At 45.0% G+C, this 25,113-nt stretch overlaps 1 protein-coding gene across 1 annotated transcript; it reads left to right on the top strand.

The window, feature by feature from the left end:
* Positions 1 to 333: 333 nt before the first annotated feature.
* On the top strand, positions 334 to 23,427 carry LOC307090081 (poly [ADP-ribose] polymerase tankyrase-2-like). Its single transcript, XM_079756623.1, is given in 30 exon segments — positions 334 to 911; positions 1,532 to 1,647; positions 3,900 to 4,008; positions 5,917 to 6,012; positions 6,457 to 6,493; positions 6,827 to 6,902; positions 7,488 to 7,582; positions 7,856 to 7,922; positions 8,221 to 8,298; positions 9,809 to 9,917; positions 10,687 to 10,808; positions 11,002 to 11,093; positions 11,287 to 11,365; positions 11,823 to 11,994; positions 12,587 to 12,666; positions 13,114 to 13,259; positions 13,372 to 13,537; positions 13,907 to 14,126; positions 14,536 to 14,645; positions 16,489 to 16,677; positions 16,860 to 17,294; positions 17,296 to 17,323; positions 18,638 to 18,708; positions 19,000 to 19,120; positions 19,239 to 19,336; positions 19,712 to 19,786; positions 19,977 to 20,082; positions 20,523 to 20,709; positions 20,819 to 20,975; positions 22,460 to 23,427. Coding segments are annotated over 30 exon segments (3,843 nt in total). The 5' UTR covers positions 334 to 568; the 3' UTR covers positions 22,523 to 23,427.
* Positions 23,428 to 25,113: the final 1,686 nt, after the last annotated feature.

The raw sequence follows: 25,113 nt of genomic DNA, 5'->3' as shown, positions 1-25,113 counted from the left end.
CTGTAAATCCAAAACTAATTTGATTTAAAAATAATGTACATTCATGCACGTACACAACCAATTTACATTTGACGATTTTTTTAGTTATTGCGTTTTAGATGATGTCATCTAAAGCCGCAGGACGTATCATAGCCTATTAAACCGTACTTTATAATTAATCATACATTTTAGGCGGTTGTAGAAAACCCGCACCGACCTGGCGGAGGGCGCAACCACGTTCTGATCTCAGGGCAACAAAACCACGTGACCCTCTACTGTCGCGACCGTAGACGTCGGTCAGCACCAATTACATAATCAATGTTGTGCCATCTGCAACATGCCAGCGGTGTTTAGCATCGGTCGATATCTGTACGAGTGACTGGTGCGTAATTTCTGCTGTGTGGTGACAGTCGTCGTCGGCCATCGATGGGGAGCCAATGTAAAAGCTGTCGTTGCATCGCCCAGGCACGAATCAATCGATCCGCAGCAGCAACAACAACAACGCTTCATTGAATCGAACAGGCGCCGATCACTATGGCTCTTGGATGTGTTTATCACGGTGGCATCGTGAGCATCGCGTTTTAAACACATGGCATCGGTAGCTCGAGGGTTCTGGTGTTCCTTGGTGTACCACCCTCATTTTAAATTAAATGGGGGAGAGGACAAGGTGAGAACGACGGCGACGGCGGAGGAAGGGCGTTCGCTAGCTTTCATGTCTGCCAGACGGTGCTCCGGTGTGTCTAGCCCCGGCGGGGGAGCCGTGTCCCCCGGCCCCGTGTCGGTCGGGGGGACGCCGGGGTTCGGACACCGCGAGCTGTTCGAAGCGTGTCGGAACGGCGACCTGGAGCGCGTGAGGAAACTGGTCACGCAGGAGAACGTAAACAGTCGCGACACCGCCGGGAGGAAATCCACGCCGCTGCATTTCGCCGCAGGTGAGGGACACCTATAATAAAGGCTATACCACACTGGGTTATATTCGCTAAGTTCATACGCGCGAATCCATACAGAATACCGTGCGAACAATTGAACAATTCGCTGTATATGAGCTATACTCACTGAACAAAAGCCTATCATTTTGACAGTATCCTTCATCGGTAGTACTAGGCTACAGCACATTACATTGGCACATGAGAGAATGATATTTGCATATGAAAAGGAATCCAGTAGGCCTACAAAATATTGCTATACATTACGATCAAAGTCCATCAGGCCAGGGAGACTCCTATTGCAATGAAAATACTGAAAACAGACACTGACAACACTAACCCGTGGCAATAGTATGGCTCGTTTTAATCATCAATAGGATGATGTGTGCATTATGCATCTTCATGGTCTCAATTGACTTGAAGGAACTTAAGGCCCTAATGGCCAGTGAACCCCAACGCTCAATAATTAATCCTCAAAGCCAGACCCAAAGACGTCAAACCAGACCCGGAAGCCGGAATTAATTATAGATACTAGATTATGCATGGTTTGAGGCACGAGGAGGATCAATCGCTGAAGAAGAGGAAGATGATAACGTGTGCACTAACTGCCCTCTCTCTCTCTCCAGGGTTTGGCCGCAGGGAGGTGGTTCACTTCCTGCTCCAGAGTGGAGCTGACGTCCACGCCAGGGACGACGGAGGCCTCATCTCCCTCCACAATGCCTGCTCCTTCGGACATGCAGAAGTGAGCCTCCCCCCCCACAGGGTTATAGAAAAGGGACATAAAGATCTTGGGATAGAGAGTGTGTCATGCCACAAGAGGTGGTGTTGGCAGGGGTTCGTTCTCCGTAACAAAACAGGAAACAAGGCCCTTGGTTTTGTGGCGGTGGCTCTGTGCCGTCTCCTCTTTTACATCCTGTTATAACATATTTGGGCTCCTGGATCAGAGATAAAGAGTCTCCTAAACGAATAGACTACGATAGATAGTAGCTACATAGACTTTTCTGGTGGTCACTCCAATAACGCTGTCCTCGGAACACATCCGACCTAACAACCTTCAATCCATGTGCAAATTGTCATAGGAAATGCCACTCATTTTGCTTTAATGAATGCTTTTGCTCATGCTACTGCTTTTGCAGTAGTCTGTTGACCTGTGTTTTCCATACAAAATACAGGGTTGATACGAGTGTGCCCAAGGCACTACGATCCTGGGCGGGGTTAATGTCGAACACTCCCGCCTCAGGCCAGCGTTAATGGCTACTCGACTGGCTCAAAGTGGAAAAGACCCGCCGCTCCGATGTTAACTAGTGAACGCCTTGAACCCCCCCAACATGACATCAGGGACTACAGAGGAAAATTAGCCTGCATGGCTAAATGTGGCACATTTACATGTTGAACTCTGGTGCTCAAGTTTATTAATGTGCGCTGTCCCTTTTAAATAAAGAAATCCAAAATGGGATCACGTAATCGGGAAGGCAAATGCCTTCGACCCAAGGTACACAGGTTAAAACATCTCAGGTTCGAGCTGAACCTCCCCCCCCAGCCTTCTTCTTCTTCTATTTCCTCTTCCTGTTGATACCGGTCTACACCCGGGAGACACCAGTTAGGCTGGAGTATGCTGTCTGCTAAGTGGCCTCAGGCAGTAATTCCCAGCTTAACTATCATGATCAGAGGAAGCTTAGCTATGCCTCTGACTCTCACAAGAAAGATACTTCGAGGATTTATTTTTTGGAGACCCTAAAAGGCAACGGTGTTCCACCACTGGGACCCTTGTTCACAGGCAAACCTGCACTGTAGGAACTTTTTTTTTTTTCTCATCTTACCACTGAGGTTGAAAGAGTCCAGGCAAATGCTTCTTTTTAATGGAAGGAAAATCCTAATGGGAGTTCTGTCTGCTTTTAAGACCCTCTGTCATGACTAAATCGGTCATGAATAGTTTAGAAATCTGCTCTCATTCAGCTCAAAGCATAACTCAAGGCGTTTTGTTTTATGCATGCAAGAATGGCTGGACATCAGAGCCTAGTGTGAGGTCACAAGATTCGAGGCATAGAGATGGTACACACCAGATATGAAAAGGTAAAAAGTGAAATGTATTATTTATGAAGCTCTCCCACACCCAAGGGCTTGATGGCGTCTCGGGACCGCATGCAGATGAGATACAACGGGCCCCCTCAACCCTAGAGGCTCGAACAAGCACACAGACATTTGATATTATGTACAGCGAGTGTTATGCACACTTTCTCTATCTTTCCCTGTCTTCTGATGTGGTTCTCTGGTTCTGGATCACAAAGTGGCGAGTTCTATAATCACTGTGACAAAAGGCTGCCTAAACCGTTTATTCAGGTACATAAAGCATATTTACAATTAGTTCACTGGAAGATCCGACCCGTGTTGTGGAGGGTCTGTACAGTAACCTTCCCCAGCGTGAGAACGGGCACGGAGAGTCTCATGGCTAACTGATGAGAGTACAGCAAAGGAGATACGTAAACAGAAGAACACATAATGATTCGGCACACACGGTTAAAACAAGACTAATGCAGAGATGACACATACATGACACAACTCCGCACAGAGAGAGAAATCTGTGATAATAAGGTTGTATCTCAGAAATCCTTGATAATAACAACATATGGGAGGGACATACATGCAGACTGTCCGGTACAGAAGTAGAGAATCTCATGCACAAGGACATTGATAAGTTACATAAAGAAGCATAGCACGACTCCCAACAGGGAGAAACCTTGGTTTGACACCTCAAATAAAAATCTGGAATTCTCCTTCATACATTCTCTCCTCTACTTTCCTCTCCTTCCTATCCTCAACACTTTCATCTCCTCTCGTAACTCATCTCCTCTCCCTTCCTCCCTTCCCTTCTCGTCATTTTTCTCCTCTCGTTTTGCCTCATGTTTTCTTCTTTTCTCCCCTCTCCTCTTTTTCATTCTTCTCCTCTCCCCTCCTCTCCTCCTCCCTCCTTTCCTCCCCCTCCCCTCCTCTCAGGTGGTGACTCTGTTGCTCCACCACGGGGCAGACGCAAACTCCAGAGACAACTGGAGCTACACTCCTCTCCATGAAGCCGCCATCAAGGGGAAGATAGACGTCTGCATTGGTACTCACTCATGCATGCACACACACATACACATGCACACACATGCAAACTCAGTCAATTGAACACCCACACCCACCAAAAGACTGTTTTCAATATTCCTTTATGTATTCATACACTAAGGTTGGTTACACCTACTAAAGCAGGGTTTTTCAACCTTGGGGTCCCGACCCCATGTGGGGTCGCCTGGAATTGAAATGGGGTCACCCGAAATGTCTAGTACCGTATTTTCCACACTATAAGGCGCACTTAAAAGCCGGTAATTTTCTCAAAAAACGACAGTGCGCCTTATAATCCGGAGCGCCTTATATATGGATCAATTGGTTAATTGGTTGATCCATACTGGTTGTAAACGGCGCTCTGTCAAAATGTTTCAGTATGAAAAACCAACAAAAACAATTTAATAATAATAATAAAATGTTTCACTACGACTACGATAAAGCCACACCGCTTACAGCATTACGGCTATCGTAGTCAGTGCACACAGCATTTTACTGCGCTTACTCACAGTCCCAGTATCTCACAGTATCACACTCACAGTATCTTCTATGCTATGCGCCTTATAATCCGGTGCGCCCTATTTATGAAAAAAATTCTAAAATAGGTCATTCATTGAAGGTGCGCCTTATAATCCGGTGCGCGTTATAGTGCGGGAAATACGGTAATTGATTAAAAAAATAAATAAATAAAAATAACACTACAAATAATTGTACATAACTGTCTTCTATACTTTCATTTTCTCTAATATAAATCTAGTTCAAATAAAAAGCAGCAAATATCTGAGCTGGCACATCTTTGAATGCCGCAATCATTCATTTTGAACGCCGGGACTGAACAGTTACATTACTTGAACATGTAAAATGTAAACACAAACTTGCAGTCAGGGAGTATAAAACAAAATGGAACGATTAATTCGCCCGCCTGGCCCTGTCCCTCCAAAGACAGTTCCAAGAGGAAATGTGGCACAGACACCAAAGAGACAGAGAACGTACGACCAAAGTTTTGTTCAGTATGGATTTACAAGTGTGATGGAAAGCAAGGAGGAGAAGCCGAATGCTTGCTGTGTAGTAAGGTCCTGTCTGCCGAGAGTATGAAGCTGAACAAACTCAAAAGACACTTTGAGACAACACACAAAGAGCATGTCGGCAAACCAAGAGCTTTTTTGGAAAATAAATTTGCTGAGCTGAATAGGCAGTATTTCAAAAAGGCTGTGACTGCTGGTGAATGGGCCCTGGAAGCATCTCTTGAGGTGAGCTATCTCATTGCTAGAAATATGAAGCCGCATAGCATTGCTGAGACTTTAATATTGCCAGCTGCCATCGAAATGGTGAAAACGATGTGCGGGGAGAAAGAAGCTAAAAAAAGAGCTAAAATGAGCCCATCGCAGACATACTGCAACAGGTCGTAACCATGGTGAATTACATCAAGCCACATCCTCTGCACCTTTTTCACACAGAGGCACGGTGGTTGTCGAGAGCTTACGTGTTGGAGCGGTTTTTCAAGCTGAGAAACGAACTCTTGGCGTTTTCCATGGATGTTAAAAAAAATGATTTTTGTGACTTTCTGTGTGACCAGCAGAAAATGTGCCTCATTGCATATGTAACGGACATCTTTGGAAAAATTTCAATTTGTGCACTTATCCTGGCTACTCTGTATTTGTTCACAGTATAACAAACATGTTCAAAAACTAATTCTAGAAAAAAAAATGTCTCTTGGGTCGCCAGAAATTTTTGATGTAGAAATGGGGTCACAGCCTGAAAAAGGTTGGGAACCGCTGTACTAAAGTACATACTTTCCTTGAAGATAATGACTTGCACTGTTAGGGAAGTCATCTCAAATTCTATAATTGTATTGCCATTTCTGACATAAATTTTTCAATGTGTTTTTGTGTGTGTGTGTGTGTGTGTGTAGTTCTGCTGCAGCATGGGGCTGAGCCGGCCGTCAGGAACACAGATGGCAGAACCGCTCTGGATCTGGCTGAACCGTCAGCTAAAGCAGTGCTGACCGGTGAGGAACGCACACACGTGCACGCACCCTCACATATACACACACATACAGGCACACACATGCATGCAATGTTGAGTGTGCTGTAACTGTAAGCTCCTAACTTAGGCTAGCCGTTATCTCAGATTCAGATTTGGTTGCAGGCAGTCGCTGGCCAATAGTAAAGGGCTGTTGATAGTCTGCTCCTCACCTCACTTATCTGAGAATCAATCTGCTTTAATGCTTTTACACCTACCTTAACTCTTATTCATAAAGTCACGCATTCACAATAACAGTGACAGCTCAGTATTCCCAGTCAGAAGTGTCCAAAGTCTATTTCGTTAACATTTCAAGTGTATAATATATTTTTTAAGTGCAATTGCAATGACCTATTTGATCTAGATATGATGAACTATAGTTCTAAATCTTTACTCACATATTTATTTTATTTTAATATTATTTTTTCAGGAGATTACAGGAAAGATGAGCTTCTGGAATGTGCAAGGTATGATAACGGTTGAATTAACCAATTTATTAATAAATGTATAATTATGATCTGAAACGTGTTCCCTTCCAATGTGTCATTAATTAGATTGGTTACAGTAGTAGATTCATGCATACGTGCATATAGACGTAGGCCTACGCACTGTGAACACACTAGCAGCAGCCATAGCCAATGTTGCTGTCAACGTATGTAATGTGAGTGCAGCAATCCAGACATGCCTGGCGGAGCGAACCAAACGGCATTACATGTGTTGATCACATGACGGGTCTCGATGCTCCTGCTTGCTTTTCTGTGGTTGTTGTTTATGATGATGATGATGTCATGGCCTTGTAGGAGCGGTCAGGAGGAGAAGCTGATGGCTCTCCTGACCCCTCTCAATGTCAACTGCCACGCCAGCGACGGGAGGAAGGTGAGGAGCCCAGCTTTTATGGTTATTTAGCAACAATTTTCACACAGTCCCCTGACAAATGAACCAGCAAATGACCTGTATGGGAGTGAAGTCGCTTTTGTGGAAAAGTGTCTATCTACAGTATCTATCTACTATATCTAGTATCTATTCAATGATTATAGATACGGTTCCCAATAATGAGACCTCACGACAATCCACAACTATCAGTTACTGTTTAATGTTTAAAGACCCTCTTTTAAGACATTTGGTTTTAGTTAGTTTTGAGGTAGCGTTTTATTGTTTTGGCTCTACCTGTGTTTACCTTGTACAGCACTGAAAAAGCAGTCGATAAATGAAAAAGGTTGTGTTATTATTATTTAGTCATTTAGCAGACTCTTTATCCAAAGGAATTTGTTCCTTACCTTTAGACTTGCTGACCTGTCTCCAGTTGCAATGCAATGCTTATACATTGTTCTTTGTGTCTCAGTGTCTCTGTTCATCCTCAGCCTCATCTGTCTGTAGTGTTCAGGTGTTGTTGGCACATGTCCTTTGACCAACCGCTGGAAGTCGTGTTGACTAACAGGGTTGTTTTTTTTTCGTTTTTAGTCGACACCATTGCACCTGGCCGCGGGCTACAATCGTGTTAAAACCGTCCAATTGCTCCTGCAACATGGAGCGGACGTCCACGCTAAGGACAAGGGGTGAGCGCCGTTCACCTTTTGGTCAGCCCCATCGTCTTCATCATCACTGACGCACACACAAGCACACAAAACTAATTAGAAATGATAAAAAAATCAGATGATTTGAAATAATTTAGTTTGCTTATTTTATAATTTTGTTTATTGTGTGTCAGTGGCCCATTAGTATGTGGACAAAGCCGTTAAATGGGAGATAATGTGTTGGTTGTGCTTGGTTTCCATGGGGATATGTGTGAATAACGAGCTGCCGGGTGTACTGTGTGCCTCGTGTCTCAGAGATCTGGTGCCACTGCACAACGCCTGCTCCTATGGACACTACGAGGTCACCAAGCTCCTGGTCAAGGTAGGGGCATTCATCCATCCCTTTATTTAAAATACATTTGTTTTTATTCAATGCAACTTTCTTTGCACGGCACATTTCTGACAATATCTTGAAGTTCAAGGGTGTTCACAGATATCCTTCACAAATATCGCTGAATGTATGCATAGCTATTAAGACATACATGTAATAATAAAATACAATTGGTTCAATAGACTCTAATATAAAGTGATTTACATTAAAAAAGAGGAAAAAAGATTATCCATCTATTTTCACAATATTTTTACTCCCCATGTTTTCCCTCTGTTTGCTTTGTTCCCAGCATGGGGCGTGTGTGAACGCCATGGACCTGTGGCAGTTCACCCCTCTTCACGAGGCCGCCTCTAAGAACCGTGTGGAGGTATGTCTGCTCCTGACCGGGTGATGGTGCTCACAGGGTTCACCACAGCCACCATGAAACCCCTCCGGACAAGATGATATCTGTCTGCCTCCACTGTCTCCTTACTGACTGAATTACGAGCTGTATTTGATATGTTATTAGGGGTCCGAGCAGCGAAGCTGCTTGGTCCCCTATTGTTTCTGTAACGTTTTTTTCCAATTCTGTAAAAGTCATACTGCAGCCTATACCGTAAGTCAAAAACTCATGAAATGTTCAGGTATGGTTACCAATAACCCCCACTACCTATAAACCCAAATTTGTGGTACTGCACCCAAAGGTGGCGCTATTATAAAAAAATCATGAATTAGGCTTATTTCTCCTCACCAGATTGACTTTGACTCAAAATTCTTTCATAATATTAATCTCTAGAATCAGATGCATCTTTTTCACCCTGGTCTTCTGCTCTAAAAATGTTTACTTTTCCCACAATTTCATAGAAAAGCCAAACGTCCACAGTCTCAACCCATTTTGCCTGTATGACCATTTTGTTATTGTACAACTACCATACGGCTATCATTAGGTGGATATCATTAACAGTGCACATTTTCAGATCTGTACTATTTTAGGAAAGCCCTTAATTCTCTTGTGAAATGTGTGCTTGGAGTTTTCTTGATGGTGTGTGCTTATCAATCGACATTTTGACGATGTCAATGAGGCTTCATACAGTTCAGGAATGTCAGTGGCTCAACGGGATAATGCCGTGTACTGGTGATCCTTAGATTGAGAGTTAGAATTCTGATTAGAGCATTATGAACAAGCTGAACATGACATTCTGTCATTGCCACTCATTTAAGAAACACAACATTGAACAGCACCTGAAATTCATCAGGCAATCAACATTCCGGCTCATTAGTTTCCAAGAATCGGACTGCCAAGACACAGTATGGCATTAAGGGGAGCTTCTTCGTTAACCATTTTTCCTTCATAATTAACTCATATTTATATTTCTTCTGTTAGTGTTCTTTACTACAAATGTTTAATTTCCCCAGAGTTTCAAAGATTTTTCAGCTATATGCTTTGAAAAAAAGCCCTTAATTCACTTGAGAAATGTGTGCTTGGAGTTTTCTGGATGTTGTGTGCTTATCAATGGACATTTTGTGAATGAGGCTGCAGTTCAGGTTTATAAGTGGAACATCTTACCTTAAATATGGTATGATATATTTATATATCTTCCATTAGTGTGTTCTTGACTTTTAATTTTGCTCTGACCCCGTTAATCACCGCTTGCGGTTATATTATTATTCTTTATTCTTCTTATTATATTTTTCTATCAAACCTAGTAGCTCCAGAAAATCAAGGTTGGGCTACAGTATTTTCTTGAGTGAGCACTGAGCTAGCGCAGTACAGTCATAACTGAAAGAGTCTACCGTTTGTCTATAGTTTGTGTATCGGAAATCTCTGAGAAGGGGGACATTTATTTTGATGAACCAGGAGATCTATTCCTTATCATTTGTGTTGTTTTCTCATCCAGGTGTGTTCTCTGTTGCTGAGCTACGGAGCGGACCCCACCTTCTTGAACTGTCACAATAAAAGCTCCGTCGAGCTGGCTCCCACCACACAGCTCAAGGAACAGCTGGCATGTATGTTCCTTCATGACCAGTCATACGTTTCTAATTCTTTAAAATGGGATTTGAGTAATGAGTTTTATCCGTAGTGACCGTAGTAGTAGTTGTAGCCTCTTATTTGGCATACAGCATGCATTTCTGTGGGTGTGTGTTTAGGTAAATCCTTTTAACTTCCTTAATTATCTTTGTATGGACTGAATCGCGTAAACAGAATGAATCGTTAGTCAATTTTGTTGTTCTACCTTAATAAACCAACGCGACTAGCCTGGCATCGTCAGACAAATTGCAAACTGCAATTAGTCTTGAACCTTGAACCTTCTGGACGAAATTAGGAATTGCGTAAACAGAATGAATTGCTAATCAATTATGTTGTTCTACCTTAATAAACCAACGCGACTAGCCTGGAATCGTCAGACAAATTGCAACCTGCAATTAGTCTTGAACCTTGAACCTTCTGGATGAAATTAGATAGGCCTTCAACCAATCATAGCAACGGAACGGGTGACGCAGCACTGAGCGACCAAAAAAACAAAAGCTTTTAAGTGCATTCGTCTGTTATCAGTGAAAATACATCGTCCAGTTCGAAAGTGTAACTCACAGACCGTTCCACAGCAGCGGCAGCCATCTCTGTTGTTGAAAATGCCTCTACGACGCTGCTCTGAAACGTCATCGTGTTCATCCCGCCTCACGTTAGATAAATGGTTTTGATTGGTCGTCTATTCGGTCGCTATTAGCCTGAGCTTGTGGTTGACCTACGACCCCTCTATTTCCTCTTACTTTACAGACGAGTTCAAAGGTCACCTGCTGCTGCGGGCATCCAGGGAGGCGGACCTGACCCGCGTGAAGAAACACCTGACAGCGGAGACCGTCGTCTTCAGACACCCCTTCACCCAGGAGACAGCACTGGTGTGTGTGTGTGTGGGTGGGTGGGTGGGTGGGTGTGTGTGTAGACGTGTTTCATTTGAGAAGTCAGCAATCAAAAATGGCCAAATTATAATGTGTCTTTCTATCTGTGTGGGTGTCTTTCTATCTGTGTTCTGTGTGTGTGTGTGGTTGTGTCTCTCTGTATGTGTGTGTATGCATGCATGTGCGTGTTCAGCATTGTGCGTCGGTGGCCCCCTACCCTAAGAGGAGACAAGTGTGCGAGCTTCTCCTTAGGAAAGGAGCCGACGTCAACGAGAAGGCCAAAGAGTGAGTGTGGCCTCACGTCTGTATCTGTACTCATAATGATGAAATATGTCATGTTTTCGTTGGTGCTAGTGGTGTCGCACAGTGTTAAGGTGTCGAAAACAAACTATCAATACTCATGACTGACTGTGATGGCCAATCAGAACGTGACGTGGTGTCCCCGTGTGATGACATCATTGTGCTCCCCTTATCCTAGCATGCTGACCCCTCTCCACTTGGCCTCTGAGAAGTCCCACAATGACGTCATCGAGCTGCTGGTCAAACACGAGGCCAAGGTGAGCAGGAACACTTAGTGATAGTGGAGACAGAACCCCGAAGGCAGCCACCTCACCGTGGGTCAGCAGGTAGGGGTTTCCTACGATAAATGAAGGCACAAATGGCTTTGAAGAAGGGGCTCCTTGCCGGAATCATAAATACTAAAAGAGTTTATTAATGCTGTATATGGAGTTATTATCAATATTGTCGCGGTTATTGTGATGAGGAATATGTATGGTATTTCTATCTTAGCTATCTAGCTGGCTACCCTGCAAAAATTATAATCATTTAGTAATATCCGCTGCTGAACACTAAACTGAAAAGCTTGAATGAAAATAGTGGGGCCCCCCCCTTCTTTAGTTCACTAGGTATTGAATGTGTTTTATTGTATTTGGTGAGGCAGTGTGATTTTTGAGTATGTTTCCACAGTGAAGCGGTTCAAGACTCTGGTCATCTCTCTCTCCTCCCCCCCCCCAGGTGAATGCGGTGGACTGCCTGGGCCAGACGGCGCTGCACCGTGCCGCCCAGTGCGGCCACCTCCAGACCTGCAGGCTGCTGCTGGGCTCCGGGTGCGACCCTCTGCTGCCCTCCTTGCAGGGCCTGGCCCCCGTGCAGCTGGCCCACCATGCCGTCCGGGAGCTCCTGCAAGGTACTGGGGGGGCCCCGAGGTTCCTGGTGGTGTGTGTGTGTGTGTGCATCTTAATATGTGCATGTTATTTGTGTGTTTTTATAGAATGGGGTGTGTGTGTGTGTGTGTGTATCTTAATGTATGCTTTTTATCTGTGTGTTTGACTGAATGAGTCAGTGTGTGTTGACTTTTAATTATAATTCCAAGAAAAGCAAATAACTTTCTCAAAATATTCTCAAATATTGCATGTGGTACTCTTAAACTCAGTGTGTCGGTTGTCTCCTCTTTTGATGATATCTCATTCAGAATTTTAATTATCAGAATTCCATTTTCAGACCCTGTGTCAGTTGAAGCCTTAATACTTAGTTTTTTATTAAATTAAGAACTAAGTAACTGCCAAATACACATTGGCACAGGAGATGCATAGGTGATGGAAGTGATGAATTAAACAGGAGAAATAATAGTAGTGATCTCCTCAATCTTAATATTATAACACTTCTGATGATGTAGCGGCTGACTGTTAATTTTCATTATTACAGTATAAAACAGATAAAAAAATAGAAGTATTTCGTAACTTTGTTGCTGAACAGTCTGCATGTTCTTCAACTTCCAGAAGGAGCTCTGATGGGGAACTCTGACTCCGACCGCCAGCTTCTAGAAGCCTCCAAATCAGGAGATGTAGAAACTGTCAAGGTAAAATATAACTTCCGGTTGGCTGGGTCGATAACTGTGAGATTTGAGTTAATAAATTGAACAAGATAAATCTGTGACAACCAGTCATTGTTCCGTTGTTTGATTTGAAGAAGGAGGACATTTGTTTTAAGTATCAATCCTGACATCTCCATCATCCTTGACTATGGACTGTGTTCTCTTCATTTCTTTCCTTTGTCGTTTTTCATTCTTCCATCTACCTCCCTCATATCTCTATCTCTCTCTCTTTGTCTCTGTCTCTCTCCCCTCTTCTCTTTTGCTATGTGTGTGTGACTCTCACTGTGTCTATCTCTCTCTCTCTGTCTGTCTCTCTCTCTCTCTCTCTCTCTCTCTCTCTCTCTCTCTCTCTCTCTCTCTCTCTCTCTCTCTCTCTCTCTCTCTCTCTCTCTCTCTCTCTCTCTCTCTCTCTCTCTCTCTCTCTCTCTCCAGAGGCTGTGTACTCTGCAGAATGTGAACTGTCGGGACGTGGAGGGGAGACAGTCCACTCCACTGCACTTTGCCGCCGGCTACAACCGGCTGGCCGTGGTGGAGCTGCTGCTGCAGCACGGAGCCGACGTCCACGCCAAGGACAAGGGGTGAGAGAGAGAGAGAGACGGCACACTCAAAAGAGTTAAACCAGCACTAAACGGCAGCTATTTACTCCATGAGGACATATCGCAACAAGAAAGTTTCTCCCCCCCCCTCCAGAGGCCTGGCCCCCCTGCACAACGCCTGCTCCTACGGGCACCTGGAGGTGGCCCAGAGGCTGGTGCGCCGCGGCGCCGCGGTCGACTCCCCCGACCTCTGGAGGTTCACGCCCCTCCACGAGGCCGCCGCCAAGGGGAAGTACGACATCTGCAAGCTGCTGCTGCAGGTGGGCCGGCACGGGGGCACGCACGCACGCACGCACGCACGCACGCACGCACGCACGCACACACGCACACGTAAATCTGGTTGCTGCTTCAGGTGAGCAAGTGCATGTATGTGCACATGTGTAAATGCAAATGTGAACAAACACACACAACACATACAGGCAGATCTGTTGGCATTCCCTCGTTAGTTCTTCTGACTTATTGATTTGACACGTGCACACGCACGGACACACTCGCTCGGTCACACACACCCGCAGATCTGTGTGGTGCTGCAGGTTGACACAAACAGACACACACGTACACATGCATAGCTCTCTGAATCATTGGACCTTTTCCCACCGATGAATGCCCCCCCCCCCCCGGACCCCCAGCACGGAGCGGACCCCAGCAGGAAGAACCGCGACGGGAACAGCCCCCTGGACCTTGTGCGGGAGGGGGACACGGACATCCAGGACCTGCTGCGGGGGGACGCCGCGCTGCTGGACGCCGCCAAGAAGGGCTGTCTGGGGAGGGTCCGCCGGATCTGCAGCCCCGCCAACGTCAACTGTAGGGACGCCCAGGGGCGGCACTCCACCCCGCTGCACCTCGCTGGTAGGACACACACACACACACACACACACACACACACACACACACACACACACACACACACACACACACACACACACACACACACACACACACACACACACGCACACGCGCGCGCCCAGGGGCGGCACTCCACCCCGCTGCACCTCGCTGGTAGGACACACACACACACGCACACACACACACACACACACACACACACACACACACACACACACACACACACACACACACACACACACACACACACACACACACACACACACACACACACACACACACACACACACACACGCGCGCGCCCAGGGGAGACACTCCACACCACTGCACCTCGCGCGCGCACACACACACCCGCGCTGTTCGAAGGGACAAAGGCAGTTGTACATAAACATTGTCTGTGTGTTTGTTCCAGCTGGCTACAACAACATGGAGGTGGCGGAGTATCTGCTGCAGCAGGGGGCGGAGGTGAACTCTCAGGACCGAGGGGGGCTCATCCCCCTGCACAACGCCGCCTCCTATGGGGTGGGTACACTCTGCAGCTCGCTCACTCGCTCATCCACTAACTCATCCCCCTCACAAAGGGGGTCCTCGACTAAGAATTAGAATGGAAGAATCTGATTCGTCAGGCCCGACCCGACCTCGACTGGCCTTTGAATCATATCTCATTATTTATTGTTTATTTCTATCACTTATTTATTACGTTTTTTCCTGATATTCTGTTGCGGTCGAGGTGCTCTACGTATTATTATTTATTTAAAGATTACATACTGCCTCTTCCATAAGAAAAAGTGGTTATCAAACAAGCAATAAGGACATTTATTCTGAAGCAAAACATAACGCATTCATTTGCATTCAGAGGACTGAGTCAGCCCCCCCGACCCCACAAAGAAAACATTGTATAAGGTTGTGGTGTCCTTCAGTATCACTCGTTTATCAACCCTGTCCTCGGATGCTGTGACACACACAACACTGCAAGGCCATTTAACTATTAAAGACGACGCCGACTAAATGTCTTTCTATCGAACATTCAAATCGTCTAGCATTCAATGTAAACCAGGATATAATCATAATTATAATTGTAGCCTATATTAGCAATCATATATTCGTATTATTATCATCATATCTTATTAAATTATTATTATGTTATTTGTATTGTATATTTATATTATTTATAATACTATACTTTTATTGTATTTATTTAGCCTATTTTAACAGATTGAACAACAAATATGTGTAATAATAATACACATATAACACATATAGACTCACACACAAACATCCAATGCTATCTACATGCAAATGGATGTTCCTCGAAACTTTTTGACCAAATCCTGTTATTACTCGCTGAAGGGGAACTGATGGCCACACACACACACACACACACACACACACACACACACACACACACAGCTGGGGTGTGGGTGTGCTAGAGGAGTTGATTGAGGAGAACTGAAGGGTGTATTATGCTGTATCGGTCTTCGCTTAAAAAGACACACAGTAAGAAGAGGAAAGAACACGCACACACACACTACACCTCACACACATATTATCTACACACGTAAAAACTAAAAGCATTCAGTGTGTATTTGTGAGGGTGTGTGTGTGTTCATTTGTGAGCGTCGGTTTGATAATGATGAGGTCCACTCTTCAGGACTCAAGTCCTGACCGTTTACAGATTGAAGGTACTGACAAGGACCCTCTGTAATCATCTCCCTTCTTCTCCCTCTTCCCTGTCTCTCTGTCTGTCTGTCTGTTTCTCTGTCTGTCTCTCTCACTCACTCGCTCTCTATCACTTTCACACCTCTATTTGTGTCTCTCATCTCTCTGCAGAACAAATCTTTTGTCCTCTCCCTCTCCATCCATGTCTTCTTAATGCTCACTCTTTGTTCATTTATTTTCATCTCTCTTTCTCCCATTTGCTTTATATCCATCCATTTTCTCCCCTCTAATTGCTCCCTCTTTTATGAGTCAAACAGCGCAGCGAGACAGAAGGGTGGCTTATGAAAGAGCGAGGGAACGACCCCTTCAACATAGTACTATCAGGCCAGAGGAGTCCACCCTGTAGCCTGGTACTATCAGGCCAGAGGAGTGCACCCTGTAGCCTGGTACTATCAGGCCAGAGGAGTGCACCCTGTAGCCTGGTACTATCAGGCCAGAGGAGTCCACCCTGTAGCCTGGTACTATCAGGCCAGAGGAGTGCACCCTGTAGCCTGGTACTATCAGGCCAGAGGAGTGCACCCCGGTGTGCTAAGGCGCGACCCCACGACCTACCCGGTCAGCGTGCTAGCAGTTTGAGGCCCAGTGGTTGAGCGTTTTGTTTAACGTGTACTTTGGCCCACCTGTCGTTTCCCGCCCCCCCACCCAGCACGTGGACGTGGCGGCGCTGCTGATCAAGTACGACGCCTGCGTCAACGCCACGGACAGGTGGTGCTTCACGCCGCTGCACGAGGCGGCCCAGAAGGGGCGCACGCAGCTCTGTGCCCTGCTATTGGTCCACGGCGCAGACCCCGCCCTCCGCAACCAGGAAGGACACTCCCCGTTGGACCTGGTCCAGGTAGCCGGAGGGACTATATTGTTTTGTTTCTGTTTAACACATTTCTTAGATTGAGTGGTTTTGAGCTTGTAAGATGTTCAAGTGAGATTGAGAATTATTAGAGTATCAGAATCTGAGTTTTGACACGTCTTGACTCTCTCCCTCTCTCGCTCTCTCTCTCTCTCCCTCTCTCCCTCTCTCAGGCGGATGATGTGCGGGCTCTGCTCACCGCAGCCATGCCCCCCTCCTCGGCCCCGGGGGGCTTCAAACACGAGCTCATCAGCCTCCCCGCCCCCATGCCTTCCCCAACTGCTACCCCCGCCCCGGTTGGACCTCCTGTCGCCGTGGTTCCCTCTCTCCCCTCCTCCATCACCACCACCCCCGGCATCACCTCCGCCTCCATCTCCTGCCCCACTCCTCTGCTTCCCCTACCTTCGTCCTCCTCCTCCTCCTCATCCTCCGACACCCCAGGGGGCGCACACGGGCCAGATGCTCCCATGGCCGCCAGCGTTGTAACGGCAACAGCCCCGCCGGCGGCCGGGCCAGCGGCCTCCTCGTTCCCAGAGATGACGTCGCTGCTGCTGGGAGAGGAGGGTGGCGCGCTGGGCCCTGAGAAGAGAGAGGCAGGAGGTAGCGCCTTCTCTCTATACTTCTATATTCCTACAAGGTATCAGTAGATTGGTTTTTAGGTTGGGGGTGCTCCTCGCTCACTCTATACCTGAAGCCCTTTACTTTTCTCTGTGACTAAAGAGTCAAATCTGATTTCTAAACGTATGAAATAAATCAAAGGGGCACCATGTTTGGCACCAGATACACCTGCACTTCGAAACACAAGATAAACCTGGCATTAACACAATATACACCTGTTGACACCAGATACACCTGTTATTAACGCATGATACACCTGTTATGAACACCAGATACACCTGTTATTAACAGACACCTGCTAGTGACACACACACACACACACACACACACACACACACACACACACAGGGCTGAGTGTAGCAGTGCTGTACGTCTTTAGGGATATCTGTGGAGGGTTGATAATAGACAGGTTTTAATGTTGGCGGACGGTAAGTTCATCAGCATTAACAAGTTGACTCAAGCGGAGCAGCCTCTATGTGACCCTGTGACAGAGAAAGGTGGGCGCAGGCTGATAACAAAAAGGAAAGGAGATAAAAAAGGAATTAGGTATGAATTAAATTAGACACTTCATGCAATTTTTACATTAAACACCTATTCAGGCTTAGAGATAAGAGTGATTGAAAAGGTTTTCTGGATAACGGAGAAAGACAGAAAGGAGCAGATGAAGCAATTTTAATTGTGTTCTTCTATTAAAAGTCACTCTCAGCCTTGCTACAAAGTGCTGCGTTGAAATTTAAAACGTTTATTTTCCTTTTATTAGCGCAGGCGATGGCAAACATTCTGGAGCCTTTATTAATATGGATGAATGGATCGACTTTTGGTTCAAGGCAATCAATTATTATTTAATGAATAAGGGGGGGGTGGGGGGGTGTGTAAGTCATCCTCACATCAACACTTTATCACACTAAATGTAGTTATCTGTTCACTCACTCAGTACTTTAAAAGAGAGTGCAAAGCAGCTTTCACTTTTACACTTATTACTTTTTAAATCTCCACATAAGCAAACACCAGATTGGAACGGTAATGAAATATTTTGATCCGGTAAATGGAAAGATTTGATCCCATTAAAGTTGTTTTATGATTAGATTATACGACCCTTCGAAGCGTGTCATGAAGCAGCATGTGGCTGACACATTACCGGGGGGTAAGCGGGAAGGGATCACACAAATACACAACGCATTCACCGTTGATGAGGTTTCAATTGATTGGTGAGGCAGATGATGAGTGAGTACTTTTCATCTGTGATCTGGTGATTTAGGGGTGGATGAAAGGCAGTATTTTAGTTGTTTTATAATTAATCTGTGTGTGTGTGTGTGTGTGTGTGTGTGTGTAGATATCAGTATCGGTCAGTTCCTCCACAACCTTGGTCTGGAGCACTTGCTGGATATCTTTGACAGAGAGCAGGTAAGAAGGCGTTCGTATTGGGTGCATTGACTTACAGAATCAAAATGAAGTTAAATATCAAGACAGCCTTCCAAAATGGACGTCTAAGATCCTTGGTTTCACACAAGAGACGGGGGTATGAAGTCAATAATATTACTTCAAGTTGATATTTGAAAAACTAAACACTAAAATTAAAAAAGCTTTTTGGATTTGAGAAAGAGGAGCCTTTGATAAAATGTGTGTTTGCGTTGATAGAAGAGCCTTCTGTGCTCAGAAAGAAGCAATCTTGCCACTGTGTTTGTGTGTGTGCAGATCAGCGTGGACGTGCTGGTGGAGATGGGTCACAGGGAGCTGAAGGAGATCGGGATCAACGCCTACGGACACAGACACAAGATCATCAAAGGAGCGGAGAGGATCGTGAGCGGCCAACAGAGTGAGCACACACACGCCCACACGCACACACCAGATACACACGCACACCCACATACGAATAACACTTGCAAAGTGACATGCATTCATATTGTGTGTGCGTGTATGTGTGTGTGCGGCAGGTCTTAACCCCTACCTGACGCTGAACACGGCCAACAGCGGGACAGTCCTGATCGATCTGGCGTCGGATGACAAGGAGTTCCAGTCTGTGGAGGAGGAGGTAGCTACGCACCCACTGCACTGCTCTCATTCTGATTGGCTGTCTGTCATACAGTGTTTGTGCTATAGGACAGGATATATGGCAATTCTTGCATGTCATTGGCTAAGCTTTAAGTCACAATGTGTTAATGAGCCTTCCCAGTAAGTAGCAACTGTGAGTCAACTGTGAGTTTTTAATTTTTTTTGTAGAATATTAAAGTTATTGGACGGTATTTGATTGATGACATTATTGAAATAACTATCGATCAGCATTGACTACAGATATGTCCAGTTTAAGGGCTTGTTGAAATGTAAATAATGTGAATGATGCATAATTAATTAAACATGTTGTTCTCCTCTGCTGTGTGTGTGTGTGTGTGTGTGTGTGTGTGTGTAGATGCAGAGCACAGTCAGGGAGCACAGAGACGGCGGTCATGCTGGAGGGCTCTTCCAGAGATACACCATCGTCAAAGTAAACGTTAATTATTCTACAGTATTTTGGAGATGTAACATCGGCAAAGTAAACGCTTATTCCTCTACGGTACTTTAAAGATAAGACATGGTTTAAAGGTAAACGTCAATCCCGATCAGTTGAACTACAATACAACATTTTTATTGATGAGTGTAGCTCAACTCAAATGTTAACAAATGCACGTTTTTAGATCCAGAAGGTTTGCAACAAGAAGCTGTGGGAGCGATTTACCCACCGCAGGAAGGAGGTGTCGGAGGAAAACCACAACCACTCCAACGAACGCATGCTCTTCCACGGTCAGTAGGCCCACCGTCCTTTAGTCTACTGGAGACGCTACCATAGATGCTACTGTAGATGCTACTGTAAATGCTTCTGAAGACGCTACCTTAGATGCTACCATACATGCTATTGTTTACGCTACCATATACGCTATTGTAGATGCTACTGCAGAAGCTGTGTTATGAAAACAAGGGAAAGGTGCCATGCTTTTGGTACACTTATGTTCATTTGTTTCCAATGCAGCACACAAGGGTACATGATTTTACTTAAAGAAACATTACGTAACAAATGTACTGTACTAAATCATTAAATGAGCGTGATATTACACCATGTTGATGGAAACATGCAAAGTCCAAAGACTGGCTTCTCCGACAACCATACTAGCGCCAGGATGGTGCCCTTGGAAATGACCTCTCCTGGTCGGACTCATAACTCCTTGCGGTTCCCCATTCCACAGGTTCTCCGTTTGTCAACGCCATCATCCACAAGGGCTTTGACGAGCGCCACGCCTACATCGGGGGCATGTTCGGCGCCGGGATCTACTTCGCCGAGAACTCATCCAAGAGCAACCAGTATGTGTACGGTATCGGAGGAGGAACGGGCTGCCCCCTGCATAAAGACAGGTCCTGCTACATCTGCCAAAGGTGACAAAAATCCCCCTGTGTGTCTCCTGCTCTTGGTGCGTTCTCGGTCATCCACTTACAAAAGTGTGCCTGAGGTAAGTTGTTTTCTTCTTGTTCCTTTGGCTCCCAGGCACCTGTTGTTCTGCAGGGTGACTCTGGGGAAGTCCTTCCTCCAGTTCAGTGCCATGAAAATGGCCCACTCTCCGCCAGGACATCATTCTGTTACGGGGCGTCCCAGCGTAAACGGCCTGGCTTTGGCGGAGTACGTCATCTACAGAGGCGAGCAGGTAATCAATGTAGTTCATAATCTAATTATAGGCACGGGACGAGGAGGTGGAGGAAGGTGCAACCTCATGGCTGAATTATATTTCCACCCTTAGAAAATATGAACGCGACTTCATTCGGGACCCTGAGAAACAACAGTCTTTATTTTGTATATTATTTTTTGAGTCGGTTTAAACTGCAAATACTATCCTTAATGTTGGATATTTCAGCGGTTCTGATACATGGAGGGATAGGTATTTTAAAACCACTTGAAATAAGTGGTTTCAATTATGAAAACATAATACATATTAATAATAAATGAGTAGCTTAGGTTCAGTTTTTTTGGGTAGTTTTCCTGGACTTTATTTAAGGAATTGAGCATATTTACATAAGATGTTTTTCTTGATTGTTGAGCATCACTTTTTGACACAAAAGCCTCCCATTCCCCCCTACATGAGCTATTTACCTCATGAGCTATTTACCTTCAAGGTTTTTATAAACCTTGAAGGTAGCAAATGTTGTAACCCTAAACAGAATATCCAATAATGCAATATCACACTTCCTTTATAAACCGTTATGTTTATTGTTTTTCCCGTAACACCTGATCCCTGTCAGAGAACAATGACATGTCTTCTCATCCATTTCAAGCCCTAGTCATGCACCCGGGTTGTTCATGCGGTACATAAACACCTGTCATTATTGAACCACTCACTGAAGGCTGATTGTAATGACTCCGAACGATGATATTAACATCATATTTTCTCCTCGGGCAAGGCTGGATAATTCCTGCAGAGATAATCTCTCAATGTATGTTGCGTCCTAAAAACAGAACTAAACCCACTGACAAAAATAATTTGTCACTCGATGTGATGTCCAATGAACAACCCTGTGTTTCGCAGAACGGATAATGTCTTAAGTCCCACGCCAAGCCCTTGAGAGCGCTCGGACGAGTGGATGTCCACTCCAGTAATCAATGGCGTTGCCATGGTGCGGTCCGCCGTGCCGGCTTGGTGGGTCGTTGTGCGCCGTGTTCGGAGCGGCCTCGTCTCCTCTCTGTCTGCTTCAGGGTTGATTGCCGAAGGCGGCCGGCGAAAGCATCACCCTGAGACCCTTTTAAACCCACGGCTCACGGAGACACCAGCAGCGTGCTACGTGGTTCATTACCGTCTGACACAAATCAGCCTCGGCTTTCCGAAGCAAGCAACATTTCTGACACGCCACGTGTAGCTTGGCGTCGGAATATATGTTTGGTGTAAATGGGATACAGCAAAACCGGTTTCACATTGATTGACCTTAATGGCAATCAGGTTAGAGGTGCGTTCATTCCATTTTTATTTGTTTTATTGTTTATAAGTGGCCCTTATACAGTCGCTTATAAACAACAGGCTACACTGAGGGTGTAGGGTTCTTGTGTGCATATCTCTCAATTGATACTATACTAAGTAACGAAGGCTGTAATGCTTTAAAGTATCTCCTCCCTCCCTCCCTCCCTCCCTCCCTCCTGCAGGCCTACCCCGAGTACCTGATCACCTATCAGATCACAAAACCCGACACACCTGCAGACGGATGACGGATGAGACCAAACAGGAAGTAGGAAGAGAACGGGAGGCGGGAGGACATGAAAGGGAAGTAAAGAAGAACAACGCGGAACCGCGGCTTCACTAACTGCATGCGTACAAACATGAAACCTTTATTTATACAATGTATAAAACATTTGAGGTTTGTTACCAATGGGCGATGTGAAATCCGTATCTTTATAATGTCTACTTGTTTCTATCTACTTTATTTATCGCGTGAGTGTCTAATGGGTGTTAATGGGTGCTCACGGCAGGCTGGGTTATTTTCAGAAGCTCCACGGGTGGACTTGTGCAGAGACACAAAAAGGGCTGTGTTGTGAAAGCACTGCGCTACTGCTGTTTTGTATGGCTGATAGGTTTTAATGTGGGTCTGTGAGGTGGTTTACTGTATCAAGTGTACATAGTTATTGTTCGTAACCCGTGAACGCAAGACATTCCAACAACGTGTTTTCATTTGATGTTATCGCGTTGTTTCTGTTGTGATTTCTATCCTGTGTATTTTTTTTTATAATGACAAATACTTGGGGAAAAAGGACAAATTCTCTTTAAGAGGAATAGTGGCTCAGTTTGACCAAGGATTGCAGAAAAATAATGGTTTCTAGAGAATTCTCGGCTTTTGTTCCTTATTTATTGAACTATCCTTTCTTTGTACTTGCATGGTGCTCTCTCAGTATTTGTAAGGAGAACGTGTCCATCAGATAATTGTTTTTGTACAACGTTGGTGACTTGGTAAAGTCGATGGCTGTTTACATAATTTGCCTGAGCAAGACATTATTAGTAATAGGATGCCACTCCGAAAGCCTCTTGACGTAGCAGGATAGCCTACACCTATCAACATAATTGATAAGCGTATTGCTTATATGCTCTGCCTCCAGCCTCAGTTTGCTCTCTGCTCAACATTAAGGTCCAATTAAAATCCTTGCTGGTGAAGCACCCTTATTTATTTGCCGGTAAGATGTTTTCAAATGGGTGCTATGTATCTATCTATCTATCTATCTATATATATATATATATATATATATATATATATATATATATATATTTACATACATACATACATACATACATACATACATACATACATACATACATACATACATACATACAATGGGGCAAAAAGGTATTTAGTCAGCCTCAAATTGTGCAAGTTCTCCCACTTAAAAAGATGAGAGAGGCCTGTAATTTTCACCATAGGTATACCTCAGCTATGAGAGACAAAATGAAAAAAAAAAATCTAAAAAGTTCAAAAGGTCATCTCAATACTTTGTTACATGCCCTTTGTTGGCAATGACAGAGCTCAAACGTTTTCTGTAAGTCTTTACAAGGTTTTCACACACTGCTGCTGGTATTTTGCCCCTTCCTCCATGCAGATCTCCTCTAGAGCAGTGATGTTTTTGGGCCACACGGACTTTCAACTCCCTCCAAAGATTTTCTATGGGGTTGAGATCTTGAGACTGGCTAGGCCACTCCAGGACCTTGAAATGCTTCTTACGAAGCCACTCCTTCGTTGCCCGGGCGGTGTGTTTGGGGTCATTGTCATGCTGAAAGACCCAGCCACGTTTCATCTTCAGTGCCCTTGCTGATGGAAGGAGGTTTTCACTCAAAATCTCACGATACATGGCCCCATTCATTCCTTCCGTCATACGGATCAGACGTCCTGGTCCCTTGGCAGAAAAACAACCCCAAAGCATGATGTTTCCACCTCCATGCTTCACTGTAGGTATGGTGTTCTTTGGATGCAACTCAGCATTCTTTCTCCTCCAAACACGACGAGTTGAGTTTTTACCAAAAAGTTCTATTTTGGTTTCATCTGACCATATGACATTCTCCCAATCCTGTTCTGGATCATCCAAATGCTCTCTAGCAAATTTCAAACGGGCCCGGACATGCACTGGCTTTAGCAGGGGGACACGTCTGGCACTGCAGGATTTGAGTCCCTGGCGGCGTAGTGTGTTAGTGATGGTAGCCTTTGTTACTTTGGTCCCAGCTCTCTGGAGGTCATTCACTAGGTCCCCCCGTGTGGTTCTGGGATTTTTGTTCACCGTTCTTGTGATCATTTTGACCCCACAGGGTGAGATCTTGCGTGGAGCCCCAGATCGAGGGAGATTATCAGTGGTCTTGTATGTATTCCATTTCCTAATAATTGCTCCCACAGTTGATTTCTTCACACCAAGCTGCTTACCTATTGCAGATTCAGACTTCCCAACCTGGTGCAGGTCTACAACTGTGTTTCTGGTGTCCTTTGACAGCTCTTTGGTCTTGGTCATAGTGGAGTTTGGAGTCTGACTGTTTGAGGTTGTGGACAGGTGTCTTTTATACTGATAAGGAGTTCAAACAGGTGCCATTAATACAGGTAACAAGTGGAGGACAGAGGAGCCTCTTAAAGAAGAAGTTACAGGTCTGTGACAGCCAGAAATCTTGCTGGTTTGTAGGTGACCAAATACTTATTTTCCACCATAATTTGCAAATAAATTCTTAAAAAATCAGACAATGTGATTTTCTGGATTTTTTTTTTCATTTTGACTCTCATAGCTGAGGTTTACCTATGATGAAAATTACAGGCCTCTCTCGTCTTTTTAAGTGG

This window comes from Pollachius pollachius, assembly GCF_949987615.1.
Source record: "Pollachius pollachius genome assembly, chromosome: 19".
NCBI lineage: Eukaryota > Metazoa > Chordata > Actinopteri > Gadiformes > Gadidae > Pollachius > Pollachius pollachius.
The sequence above is the reverse complement of the archived record's forward strand: the minus strand, read 5'-3'. Positions and strand labels throughout refer to the sequence as shown.